Below are 13,956 nucleotides of genomic sequence, written 5' to 3' on the forward strand. Positions count from 1 at the left end.
CTAGCAGAGCCAGGATTGTGGGGCTCCTGCCACCTGTTCCCATGGAAGGGGGGACTGTGCGTGGAGAAGCAGCTCCTGGACAGTGGCTGGCTGAGCATCTGTCAGGAGAAGAGGCAGTTGCTGGGGGAGGACAAAGAAACAGAACCAGCCCATGTGCTGTCTATTACGGGGCGTGGCCTTCTCTCCCGATAGACACACGATTTCACCAATAGGAACAACGCTGCCGCCTCAGCCAATCGGAGAAGCGGGGGCGGGACTATCCGAGCGCTTGAAGATTTCTTGGCGGTTCAAGATGGCGGCGGCGGCAGCGGGCGGCGAGGGCCCGGCGCGGGCGGAGGGCGAGGGGGCCCCTAGCGGCTTCTCTTCCCTGCCAGCCCAGGAGGAAGAGCCGGGCCGCGGGCAGCTCTTCAACACCGTGGTGGACGCTTTCCTGGAGAAACTAGTGGCCGCTGGCAGGTGAGGGGACAACATCTCGCGAGAACGGGTGGGGGGGTCGAGCTGGAAGTCTCGCGAGAGGTGAGAAAGGGGCGGGGAGAGTCTCGCGAGACTTAGGAGGAAATCACGCGAGACTTGTGGATTGGTCTCTACAATTGGCCGGATTCTTGTTTTTCTCTCCCATGTGCTGTCAGAGCCCAGTGGCAGAGCTCTGGACACCCTAGTGATGGGCACTTTTACAGCTAGCTGTGCTGCCTTTTGGGAGAAGGGAATCTTGCTTCCAGTCTAGCTCCCTATCTCCATCCGAGCAGTAATGTTAATATACCTGCCCAGCCCCTTCTCTAGTACCTAGTGACCTGCCCCCCACATCCAGTAAAGAACATCAGATCAGATTTTTAAAAAAAATTCTAATTTCAAGCACTAATTGTGCAAAGGGCCCAAGTGTTGTGAAACCGTGGGTACACTGATGCCATGACTGTAATTCGGGGGGGGAGGCACTGCCTTACACAAGCAGCATCTGATAACTTTCATACAGCTGTCTTGTATTTCCTTGAAATGTGGGGGCCACCCTAGGTTTTAAGACCTAGCAAAGCAAATGCCTACTCCACTCTGTTCCTGCCACCTCCTTAATAACTCATGGACCAGATGCCCTGTTGTGGGGGAAAAAATCACCACTTGTCTAGATCCTCCCCTCCCAAACACATGTTTGGCGGTAAGTGCAGACCAACACCTGTGGCTTCATCCTGTTTCCCTCATCTCCCACAAGATCCTGCCATGGATTCAGCTGCTCACACAGCAGTTCTGCCTGGGGAGGAGATTTAACAGACTTCTAGTCTATATCTTTCCAATCCTTTTCCTGGCTGCAGATTCAGTGATAAGTGCAGATGACAGAGAGGGCCCCAGCCTCCCTTTCTGCCTACTTAACCATTCATGGAATCACCCATTCTGTCCTGTCTGTGGCTTACTGTAGTAAGAACTAGTTTTACTGTATCTCCTTATACACCAAAGGATTCCAGAGTGCTTTCCTGATTGCAATTGCCATGCACCATCGGTGCAGCTTGACAAAGGGAAATGAAGGAAAACCTGTCTGATTTAACCAAATTCTGCCTTTAGGTATACCACTGCAATCCTGCTGATTTCAGAGGGGGTGTGTAGGAGTCACTGAGTGCAGAATTTGACCCTTTACAGGTGACTGTGAATAGAAATTTAGTTCTGTTCTTTTGAACACAACAAAACCTTTGTCAATTGGTGTTCTTTTGTTAGACCAACCAGTAAACAGATGTGTAAGGATCAGTTGTGCATATAGTTTGTTAACTATGGACAATTTTACAGAATATTTTTTACTTCCATTTTGTTCTCTTCTGACATAAACATGAATCTTCAATCAGGCTTTTACAGTCTTGTAACTCTGTAATTTCCAGTGTATGGTATTTTAAACCACTTGTCTGGTTTGCATTTTTTTCCTCCTTCTTTTGCATAGTTACCAGAGGTTTGCAAACTGCTATCATCGCTTCTATAAACTCCAGCCTGAAATGACCAGAAGTATTTATGATCAGTTTATATCCCAACTGCAAACTTCCATTCAGGTAAGAACAATCAAAGCAGATCTTTGCTTTTATATCTATATCTTCTTTCCCTTTTTTTTGACGATTTAAACAACAAATACATTTGTGCCCAAAAGGTTCAGAAATTAAAACAAGCTTGTTTATATTTAAAGTCGAACTGCAGATGTTTAGCTGAGAATTAAAGACTTGTTTGTAACGTCCCAAAAGGTCTATGGGGAAATATAATACTTTGGATGTTGCAGCATTTTTCATCCAAAGGTCTTGGAACATTTTACAAATATTATTGAATCAAGCTCATATCAACCCTGTGAGATAAGTGTCTATTACTCATTTTACAGATGGGTAAACTTTTATTGACAAGGCACAGAACAGCTGACTTGCTTCAGATGTAACTCCCAATCACTAGGTGGTGCTCCTGAAACTGCAAAGCTGTGTGCTTCAATGCAGTGTGCTATGATCATTTGTTCCCTCAGATCCTAAGCAAGTTTGCAACTAATATACCCTTCCCTGTCACGCCTCCTTTTGATGGGTCTTTCCCCAGTGCCTGTCTGTACTGATGGGGGAAATTGTCCTGATCCCTGTCCGTTTCATGACTGCCTGCAGAGTTCTGAATAGCTTCCCTGAAAACTGACAAGACTGGGACAAGTTTCATTCTTCTGTTGTTTGGGAAAGCTATGAGCAGCTGCAAATGCACTGGAGCTGACTAGAAATTGAGGAAGTACAGTTTCCTGTTTCGAAGGACATCTAGAGGAGAAGGTCCTTGCACCCACAGTGGGAAAGGCCAAGCAGAGAGGTCCATGCATTGTACTTCCATTTTTTTATCGTTCTTGAATCCCTGGTGGTTTTCCTCTGCAGGAGGAGATTCATGAGATAAAGAAGGAAGGGAATCTTGAGGAGCTCTTTGCCTCGATGGATAGAATTGTGGAGGAAGCAAAGAATCGGGAGGAGCCCGCGTGGTAGGCAGTGCTCTGCTTGGCATGTTGGAAGTATGGTTGTGCTGCTTTATTGCAGACCTGTTCCTTTGAGTCTTAAAGAGATAAAATTGACCCTTGAGCAGCGCTTTAAACCCCGTGGAAGTGAAGTGGGGCATAGATCATGGGATGGCTCTCTGGATGGGGTGACTTTCACCCAAAGGTGAATGGCAGAGCGGATTTTTTAAAATCCTACTACTGTATCCGGACAGGAAATTGATTTCCAAAGTACACCTTCCACTTAATTGCGTCTATCTGAATCTCTGACTCAGTCATCTAGTTGGACTTCTGTCTGTGCTAGAATCACACGTTCTGTGCCATGTCCATAGAGGTGGAGGGGAAGTAAAGTCTTGTGCTGAATGTTACGCTGAACCATGGCTGCTTGGGGTGTCCTGATTGGTGCATAGCCCTTGGGGCACCTTGGGCACTGATAATGCTCAGAATCGCATTGTGGTGTCTTTCAAAGGCAGGCTGGATAGTGTTTTCGCCAATAATATATGTAGCTTTTTGTGTTCGAGGGTGGGTATGTGTGTTAATCAAATCTTCTGCTTCAGGGCATCATCTGATTGCATGAGTGTTAAGGATTTCCCCACCTCCTCCCAACATCATGGCACAGTGAGACCGGTTCATTGTGGGGTGGGTTCGCCTTGCTCTAAATATTACACGTTCCAATTAAAGCACCTAAGTCTAGCACCATGCAAAGGCTGCGCATCCTAGTCCTCAAACACCATCCCTGTCACTTCCAGGCGTCCCAGTGGGATCCCGGAAGAAGATATTCATAGCGCCATGGTGCCGTACCTCCTGAAGCACCAGACGTACCTGCGTAGAGCCCTGAAAGAAAAGGAAGAGGAGAACAGGAAGCTGGCAGAGTCGGTCTTGGCTGGACGGGAGAGAATCTCAGAGATGCAGCAGCAGATACAAAATCGCAAGCAAGCATGGCAGGTAAAATCTCCATTCCAGCGAGCCCCCAAATCAAGGAAACTGAGCAAGAGTGTCCCAGTCTCCCCAGTTAGAATAGACAGTGGCTGCACGGGGATGGAAAGTTCCAAGAATGCTAGCTGCAACCGAGCTGCCCTCAACTGCAGAATTTGCTTATGTGCACAAATCCCGAGGCCCCAATCTAGCTTCATTGTGTTGCATCTGTTGCTGCTCTGATTAATTGCATATCAGCTAATTGCATAATGCTGTTAATTGGGACTTCACTGTGGGATGTAGGCAATGTATAATCACGCCTCTTCCATGGAGAGTCAGGAAACCCATCAGATTTTGCTTATTCATGTAATTTTTTTAACAGCTGTTAGGACATGCAGAAAAAGGGGGAAGATGAGACTGTCTCTGTAATGGCAAGAAGAACGTGGAAAACATCGTCTAGTGTCATATACAGCTGTTCAGACCCCTATGGCCAGACTTTTCACCAGGGCTGCCTTTGCGCCTGCTCTTAGAACCACATTTTCCAAAGAGCTGCCCCAATGGATGTTGAGCTCTTTGGAAATCTGGCCCTTGGTGTCTTAGTGGAAGCAGCTGGATGCTGAGCATTTAAAACAAATTTGGCCCTTATCTAGATACCTAAATGGATGATGAACTCTCTGGAAACGTCGGCCCTAAATGTATAACTTCACTCGTGTGCATTTGTGGTGGGGTGGGAGTTAGTCCTGCATCTGTGCTCAGAAGCAGAGTGTTTTGCCTAGGGCGGTGTTCGTACGTGTGCAGTTCCTTCCTGTATGTGGCCTTGTTCCTAGACCAATGCATCTGAACAATGCATGAGCTGTATTCTGCCTATGCTGTCAGCACTGTTGCACTGTCCTATCTCCACGTGTGGAAACGATGCTCCTTTTTGCGTCAGTGCTGCATTTGTTTCCTGAACAGTGTGATCTGTGGTGGAGAAAGTCTTCACTGTTTTTTTTTTCCTTTTATCCAGGCAATTAGTAAAGAACAGAGAGAACTAATCATGATGTTCCAGGAGCCTGAATGAAGAGGCAGGGGAAGATTTTGCAGGAGTTTCATGTATGGGGTTTATGTTCATCGGTGAAGCCCTGCAGACCTTTTCGGAAGTGAGATTCTCTGTGCATTTACCACTCAATATCCACTCAAATTGTGCTGAAAACTTGACTTGTCAAGAGCTTTTGTGTTCATTTGTCAGACAAAAAGGAGGGAACTGTTTACACCACCTTGTGAAAATCGGGCATTCTGAAACCGTCATGAGACATAACTGATCAAAATGCATTGAAATGAGTGACTGCACCAGGGTTTTAGGAGAATCACCAGTAACCCCCGATTCCCAACTAAGCTCAGCAGGAAGGAAGATCTCACCCAGGTTTTGAAAGCTGTAGCAGTTCAGTGCATTCATGCTGCGTTCTTTTAAAAGCTTTACCAAACAGAGAACTCTCTCTTTTTCCAAATTTAAATGAATGTAGAGTTTTTATACTGATCACTCTTATAACCACTCATGGGATGTCAGGAGTATAACAGAGCCAATCATAGCTGCCTTATGCAGCAAGTAACACACAGCTACATTTGAAAGAAAAAAACAAATACCAAAACTTCAGCTCATGGGGTTTCCGTCAGTGGAACAGTCTGTAGCTGTCAAGGCGAGTGACCATCTCAAGCAGTGAGAGTGATGTTACACCCCCATAGTCTGTGAATAACTTGTACATAGGTACTTAGAATGGTGTTTTGACATAATAAAACTTGGTTTTATAATCTTAACACCTACTACTTTTTTTTTTCCCAAGTGCCTTCAAGCAAGAAAAATAAACATGTACTTAGTGGTATCTGCTCTAACCCATTATTATGTGCTTAATTTCCATCTGTTGTCGTCTTTGCAGAAATTTAATAGGAGTGTTTTGCCAAAACAAACACACAGGGTATTCTGGGAGTTCTGTCTTCCAAGAGCCTAGATTCTCTGTTGCGCTGTTGTCATTTAGACCTGTGCAGTTGCAGGTGGGTATGAAATGCACCATTCTGACTTAGTGCAAAGTGGGCATGAAGCCTTATGAACATGGATCCGCTGAAGTGGATTTTAGCCCACGAAAGCTAATGCCCAAATAAATTTTAGTCTCTGAGGTGCCACAAGGTGCCTCCTTGTTCTTTTTGCCGCCCATTAGCTAGGGACACAGCAGCACATCAGTCAAAAGGGACTTTCCCCAGATTGCACAGGGTTAGTAGAGTGTGAGTAAAATCCAGCTGTGCTGGTGCCCAGTGCCTGTTTGATCCACAGTATTCAAGCTAACAATGAGGTTTAAAACACAGGACTGGGATTCAGGAGATCTGAACTCAGGTCGGGACTCTGCTACATAGCTCTTGTGTAACCGGGCGCAAGTCACTAAGATACTTTTTTAAATGTTACCCTGTCTCTCTGAGCCAGATCCTAACTCTCATTTGCTTCTGTGGGAGTTAGGAGCCTAAATACCTTTCAGGATCTGGACTCATCTGCCATCATTCTCCTTCCTTAAAATGGGGAGAATGATCTATCTTCTCTCTTTAGACTGGGAGCTCTTCAAGGCAGGGCTTATCTCCCTGCATTACTGTACAGTGAGAGAGAGATGCTGGTTGGGATCCCTACAGGCTGCGATCAGACAAATGACGTTCAGATTAAGTTCGTGAATGATTTCCTAGGCAAGTTCTGGCAGACGTCAGGCTTGCTAGTATCTGTGTGTTATGCCCTGACCTAGCAAAGCCTTTTTCTGCCTGCTGTTTCTGGGGACTTAAGAATTGACACTTCTAACTAAAAGCAAAAAGGGCAGCTGATCCCTGTGCAGCACCCAACTATTGATGCTGAAAATGGAGACAATGGATTTACTGTACCCAACTGTCAGTTCCTTGAGAGGTGAGTCACGGCCTTGGAGGCTGACCAAATGAGGTATATTTTTCTTCTCCTGTAAACAGCACTTGCCTTGCTGCATTATAATCTAAACAAACTGGGCCTGCAAACCCCTTGTTCTTGGCTTGGACTTTGTGCACTTGGCCCAAGTGCTCTGTGGTTTATGGCTTTGTTTGACAGCCTCTGGCCGCCTTAAGCTGCCCACAGCATCTTTCTCCCACCTCAAAGTCTAGGGTCCGCCTCCAGACAAAGTGAGGGTTGGAAGTGGTTAGGATCTGGAAGTGGAACATGGGCCTGAGGGGTGCTGGCGATTCAAAACAAACTGCTTTCTATTCCAAGCCAGCCATGAACTCAAAGCCCTCTCACTGCAACTGTGCACAGGCTGAGGGGTTGGGTAGTTGTGTTTAAACAGCCCTGCACGTTAGCTCCAGGGGGGATAAGTAAGGAGGTTGATGAGCAAAGAGTTCCTGCTTACTGCAGAACATCACCCTGATTAAGGTCTAAAACATGCCCAAGCCATCTCGCTCCACGCCAGGCCCATCAACAAAGAGCTTAAAACTAGAACACGTCAGCTAAGCCCCATGTCCTAACATGGCCCTGAGAACATCATCCCAGCCTGCCTTATATGCAGGAATTTTTCCAGTCCACACCTTCACCTTCCTTGGCCACGTGTCCCAAGCACATTTCACGCATCTCCCATGCTGCTCACTAGAAATAAGTCAGTAACTGTTCATTTAAGGTGGGATTTCCCAAAAGCACTTACGTGGCTTAGGCCTGGTCTGTACGGAAAAACTAGATCGACCAAGCTACGCATGCAGGGCTGTGAAAAACTTCACACCCTTACATGACGTGTTTACGTCAACCTGACCCTGAGTGTAGACATGGCTAGGTTGCTGGAAGAACATATCCGCATTTCCCATTGAAAGGCAGTCTGCTTAATGCGGCATGTTCAGCCCTTCTGTCTGTGCTGAGCTGAGAATTGCCTGAAGCTGTGCAGTTAATCCTCCAGTGAACTGAGGGGGGCTAAGCAATGCCCTTGGGCCACAATACCAATTTAGCAGTAGGGGTCCAAGCACTTTGCCAAGGCAGGTCGAGATCCCCATTTTACAGATGGGAAAAGTGAGGCACAGAGGGGCCTGTGATTCTCCCAAAGTCACCCAGTAGGCCAGTGGCAGAGCTGCAGCTAGAAGCTAGGTCTCCTGGTTCCCTGTACAGATGCTGCTGATCTGGTGCCCCTCTGAAGGTGGTGAAGCCCGCCCTCCGCCCAAACCATAACAGCCCCTCCCTCCTGCCCCCGAGTGAGAAGCGATCAGCTAAATGCGGGCATGGAGGAGTGAATGAAAAGGGGCAGAAAGGGGGAGGGCAAAAGCTACAAGGAGAGTGAGACAGAAGTGGACACTAAGCAGATGCTTCCCCCCCGCCCACCCCTCCGGCACTCACATTTTGAGACAGTGTTCAGGGAGCTGGTGGGTGCAGGCACCCTGGGCCTCTGCCTGGTGCGTCATGAGTGAGTGAGGCACACAGCCCCATGGCCACAGTGCGCCTCTTGCTTGCCTTCTGCGGGGTCTAGAACAGGCCCTGCTGGCCAGTGACCTGCAGTGGGCACTGGAGCAACAGGTGCTGGGTTGGCGGCTGTGAGAACCAGCGTGCTCCATCTGCACAAGTGCAGCAGGGCAAGCTCTCCCCAGACCCGTGTGCTCCAACCCTGCCTACCCGGGCTAAGCCGGTCTCCCCGGGTCCTCCAGTCCTGGGCCTGGCCACCGAGGCCAGTCTGTGCCAATTGCAACTCTCGTGCAGGAGGCCAGTTCAGTCCCTGCAGCTGCTCCTCAGCCTTGCTGCTAGGGGCACCATGGCCCCTGCATGGGGAACGTGGCCTAGAGCCGCTTGCCTGCTTTTGCATCGCTTCCTTGAAAGGGCTCAACCAGAGACTGGGGTGAGCGAGGGTTGATCGGCACTGCGCCGTGTTTCCTCTCCAGGGTTTGGAGGCCATCCCGGGGCTGGAGCTCAGGAAATGAGCTTAAATGACAGGATGCACCGGGGAAGGAACGGGCACCAAATTGCAAGGCAAAAAAATTACATCTTAAGAGCCCTGGACACGCATGAAGAGGAAACCCCCGCTGGGCCGTGGCAGAAAACATCCGCAGCGCGGCAGCAATTACAGGCCGCAAGCGCGTCACCTAGCAGGGGCCTCTGCTGCCGAGCCTGCCCCCAAGAGCTCCAGGTCAGCGCTGCCTCGTGTTCAGTGGGGGAGCTCCCGCGTCTCACCCGTGACCGAGGGAGAGGGGACGCAGGTGCGGTTGCCTAAGGTCAGCGCTCAACCCCCGAGCTGTACCAAAATGGAGCTGCTAAGCTGGGGCTATGTGTGTGTCTGGACTCAGGCCCTCTCCGGCCATACAAGTGGCTGACAGAAACCAGGCTATTTAGAGAAAATGCTGCGACTCGCATCCAGCTCCCCACTGAGCCAGGCCCTGCTTCCAGAGCAGCGGGCGAGGGAGATGCAGAGGCAGCATACAGGTGGGGAAACTGAGGCAGGGGACTATGCTATGGCCAAGGTCACCTGAACAAGCCAGACCCCAGCTCACTGGCATCGCAGCCCAATATTTTCTCTCTCTCTCACAGACAAAAATCCTGAGATTGGCTTAAAAACTAACCTACTTGAGATTCTTTTTTTTTGCTTTCAACTTTTTGAAGGCAGCAGTCATGGTCACAGCAAGCGTTAGTATCTCAGTTCCAAGCTTTTCTCCAACACCATAAAGGTGAGAAACTGCTTGTATGGTTAAAAAAAGGCAGGCTGTGCTTGGCACATAACTAGGTGACACCAAGCGCTGGCCCTTTAAGACAACGCCAACTCTCGTGAGCTTGGTGATACAAAAAAAAAAAATCTCAGCAACTGGCAACACTGCATTAGCTTTGTTATATCTGCCTGGGCTGGGCATAGTCCCCTGGCTGAAGAGCCCGAGTGAGGGGAAAGTTATTTGCTCCCAGTAATCTGTGCCAGTTCTTGGGTTTCCTGGCTGCTAGGCCTCTGCGCAGCCGGCTGTCTGGGTGCTCAGTGAGCAGCGACAAAGCAGTGCAAGCCGTGGAATCTCTACAAAGAGCGCTTTTCACCGAGCCGTTGGTTGGACCTCAGCGGTAAGTAGATGTTAATAGAAGACACAGGTCTCACGCTTCGTCTGCAGTGTGCAGAGTGTGGGTGGGGTGGGAAAGGTGGCACCAAACCACCTTCCTCCTCCCCAGCTCTTGGAGCTGAACAAGTTCCCCCACTGTAGTTTAGAGCACCCTCGGGACTGCTCTAAGTCATGGGTGCTCTGAGTGGGGGAGGGGCTCACAAAGAGCAAGCAGCTGGGCCAGGTCCCCCTGCTGGGGTCTCAAGATGGAAATGGTGTCACACTTCAACCTCTCTAACCACTCAGTGACAGACTTGGAGGTGGCAATTTTGCAACATAAAAACTTCAAAAGCAGACTCCAAAGAGAGACTGCTGAACTCGAATTAATATGCAAATTAGCTAAATTAACTCAGGCTTAAACAGAGACTGGGAATGGTTGGGTCATTACACTAATTGAATCTATTTCCCTATGTTAAGTTCTCCTCACACCATCTATGGGTCGTCTTAATTATCACTTCAAAAGTTTTTTTGCTTTCTCCTGCTGATGATAGCTCATTTCAGTTGATTAGCATACTTCCACCTTTTCATGTTCTCTGTATGTATAAATGAGAGCAGATTAGTCTGTGTGTTCCATTCTATGCATCCAAAGAAGTGAGCTGTAGCTCACGAAAGCTCATGCTGAAATAAATTTGTTAGTCTCTACGGTGCCACAAGTACTCCTGTTCTTTTTGCGGATACAGACTAACACGGCTGCTACTCTGAAACCTATCGTTATGACAGGATCCTAATGTCCCCCCACCTCCAAATATCCTTGCACTTTAAGATGGTTGGGAGCTAGCACCGAGCATCATGGCTCCAGCCTGTCTCTGCATTTGACAATGCTCCCGAGCCTCTCCCCGGTTCTTCCCCTGCAGCCCACACGGGTCCCATTGGCCCTGAGAACGCAGGGTTGTTTTCCACCCCAGGGGTGCCTGAAACCACAATTGCCGTCTGGGTTTGGCAGCCTCGCGCTCAGACGGATGGGCTCCAAATAGATCTGGCAACAGAGCCAGGCCCCTCCCCGCCTGTGGTCGAAGCCGGAGGGGCAGGATGAGCAGGGATGTGGCCCTTTACCCAGACAGACCAGGGCTAGCAGCAGGGTATAAATGGTGGCCTGTGAGCCACAGGCTACAACAGGCATCAGCAGAGCATCCTACAAGAGCTAGACAAGAGCAACCAGAGAAACCAGCTGCCACCATGAAGACCCTCACCCTGGTGACTTTGCTGGCACTGGTGACCCTGTGCCTGTGCCGTGGAGGTAAGACGGGGACAGGGGGCTGCTAGACGCGTTAACCGGGCACTTTCTACCAGCAGGCTGCTACTCTGCTGATTCTCCCTGTGACTGACGTTAGTGGAGCTGCTTAAAATCTCAGCCCTCCCATTCCCTGGTACAGGAGCACACATAGGAGATTGGGGCTGGGGGCATGCTGGCATCTCATTCGCTGTGTAACGACGGAGCAAATCACTGTGCTGCCTTCTGCCTCAGTTTCCCCATTTGTGCCAGGGGAATGACTAGGCTGCTCTAGCTGGCTGGGGGGAATTCCTGTCAATCAGGGACTTGGCGAGTTTTGCTTCCAGGAACAATAGATTCGCAAAGCATCATGCATGGGGTCACTAGCAAGAGGCCCGCTCCAAACCCAGCAGCTGTTTGGCATTTCCTCCCCGCTGAGCTCTGTCACTTTTACCATCCCGTGCTATCCAGCCAGCTCTGCACAACCCCGGCAGGAGACGAGCAGCTCACTGGGGAAGAGGGCGTATGGTTTCTGACCCCATCTCTCTTGGTGCCTTGCAGGCTCAGATCATTCCAACAGCGCTAACGACTCGCCCAGCTCTGAAGGTGAGGTCCGGCCATGCGTGTGAGCCAGCTTTGCTGCCTGCCATTCAGGGAGCCTTCACGTACACCCTGGCCCCTGGCTAAATGCAAGAGCCCTGCTCTAGTCAGTGTGCACATGGGTGTAGAGCAGGGGACCAAGAGTCACGACTCCTGGGCTCTCTTCCCAGCTCAGTTTGTGGAAAAGGGGGGTCCAGTGGCTAGAGCAGAGGGGACAGGGACTCAGGACTCCTGGGTTCCTTTCCCAGCTCACGGTGGGGAGCGGGGTCCAGGCAAGGGACGCAGGACACCTGGGTGCTAATTCTGGCCCTAGGATAACCAGGGTAGAGGATTTGTCCTGTTCTACAGAGCCACAGCTGCTCTGCGGCTAGGATCTCCACCTAAGCCGTGCAGGGCAGCTACTGGACAGTCCCGTTACGGCAATGCTGAGCCTTCCGGAGCAATTCTCCTCACGCCTCCTTTACTTTCCGCCCTTGCAGCATTCGTCTCCAAACAGGACAGCGCCGAGATGGTGAGGAGACACAAACGGAACTACGTCTACAGCAGGTGAGGCCCACGGGCGTGTGCTCAACCCCCAGCCTGCTGCTGGCACTGGGGTCCCCTTCCAAAGGCAGCAGTGGGGTGGGGGGGTGTTGACAGGCTCAGCCCAGCTGAAGTTCTCACCAGGCCCCCATTACCATAGGAACCCTACAGTCCTACACTGATTCATCCTCCCTGGTGCACCCAGACCCTCCTGTTCTCAATGTCGGCCCCTACGGCTGAAATACTTTGCTCTAAACTGGGGGGCTAGCTGGGAGGGGTGGCCTGTGAGACTCCCAACACCCCTGGATCCATCCCCAGCCTCAAAGGGCTCAAGGCATCTCACTCCCTACTCAGAAGCTGGGCCTAAGTGACTTGCCAATGGTCACACAGGGAGGCAGTAGAAAAGCAGAGAACGGAACCCCTCTCCCCTAAGGTCCAGGCAAGCGCGCTAACCACTAGGCAAGCCTTCCTGTACCTGGGGCTTGTCTTATCAGCCAAAGCCCCTCTGGAGGCGACAGCAGCAGGCCCAGCACTCTGGGGCACGGAGCTATTGCCACTACGGGCTACTGTGGTATAGTTAGTACAATAAACCAGACTGCGGCCCTGGCTGCTTTTTGGACATAAAAAATTCCAGGCTGTTTTTCCGGCAGGGCCCAGGAGCCCTGCTCACATCCTGGTAACGCCTAGGCATCGCTCTGCTTTAAAGTCGTCCTCATTAGAACTGGATCCGTGAATTCCTCACTCCCTGCCCTAAAGTGCAGCCTAGCGTTGCTGCTGCTTTCACCCCAGAGGTGGCTGCATGTCAGCCCCGGAGAACTCAGTCATGTGCATCATTCCCAAGGGCTGTTTGGGGTGGAACACGGCAGCTGTTTAACAGCCCCCAGCAACAGTGCCCAGGATTAAAAGCAGCCACGTTCCACCCCAGAGGTGGGTGCGGTCCCAAGGCAGGTGCACTGATCCTTGCATGTTGGCTGATTATACATCAGCCCCCTACAGCCCTTGGAGAACTTTCTATCAATCATTAACCCACCTTGTTCACACGCAGCTTCTATGATCTCATCCACGACCCTCTGGAGGGCAAGCGTGAGATCTGCGAGCTCAACCCCGACTGCGACGAGTTGGCTGATCACATTGGCTTCCAGGAGGCTTACAGACGATACTATGGGCCAGTCTAGAGCTTCCTGGCCCAGAGATCCACCCGAGTCAATCACAGCCTGGGGGAGAGAGAAAGAGCACAGCAGGGAGCAGAGAGATCTTCTGCCCCAGGCTGATGTTTGTAACTGTGTGTTAAATGTACAAGTTTTATGTTCCCTAAGCTGCCAGGCCAGCCTTGCTCCTTGTTCTGAGCCCAGAGCACTTGCGCGTGTATCTAACACGCCATACTGGCTGTTTCCTTTACAGGCCAGGTGCATGGTGCTGTTTGTATGCTATGGAATGTTTCTTTAATGATGTCTGAGAAAATAAACGTGAGGACCAGTGCTGCTGTCTGAGTTATTGGGCTGAACGAAGACAAGAGGGATGGGCCAGCGGGTTGGGGTGCTATGGTGGGACTTGGGAGCCCAGCGTTCAATTGCCAGCTCTGTGCAACCCCTTTGTGCCTCAGTTTGCCCATCTTTAAAATGAGGCCCATAACACTGCTCTATGTCACAGTGCTGAAACTGCTCGA

General features: G+C 50.3%; 2 protein-coding genes across 2 annotated transcripts; both read left to right on the plus strand.

Moving 5' to 3' along the window:
- The first annotated feature begins 277 nt into the window (after window positions 1–277).
- Window positions 278–5,742, plus strand: PMF1 (polyamine modulated factor 1). The gene is made up of 5 exons (XM_030542324.1): window positions 278–456; window positions 1,916–2,021; window positions 2,856–2,956; window positions 3,718–3,913; window positions 4,890–5,742. Exons 1-5 carry the CDS (start codon window positions 293–295, stop codon window positions 4,941–4,943), a joined length of 621 nt encoding a protein of 206 aa, XP_030398184.1. The 5' UTR covers window positions 278–292; the 3' UTR covers window positions 4,944–5,742.
- A 4,920-nt stretch (window positions 5,743–10,662) lies between these two features.
- Window positions 10,663–13,909, plus strand: BGLAP (bone gamma-carboxyglutamate protein). The gene is made up of 4 exons (XM_030542166.1): window positions 10,663–11,195; window positions 11,730–11,774; window positions 12,248–12,314; window positions 13,336–13,909. The coding sequence occupies exons 1-4, from the start codon at window positions 10,988–10,990 to the stop codon at window positions 13,463–13,465; spliced, it is 450 nt and encodes a 149-aa protein (XP_030398026.1). The 5' UTR covers window positions 10,663–10,987; the 3' UTR covers window positions 13,466–13,909.
- Window positions 13,910–13,956: the final 47 nt, after the last annotated feature.

Source organism: Gopherus evgoodei, chromosome 24 (assembly GCF_007399415.2).
Source record: "Gopherus evgoodei ecotype Sinaloan lineage chromosome 24, rGopEvg1_v1.p, whole genome shotgun sequence".
NCBI classification, from domain to species: Eukaryota; Metazoa; Chordata; order Testudines; family Testudinidae; genus Gopherus; species Gopherus evgoodei.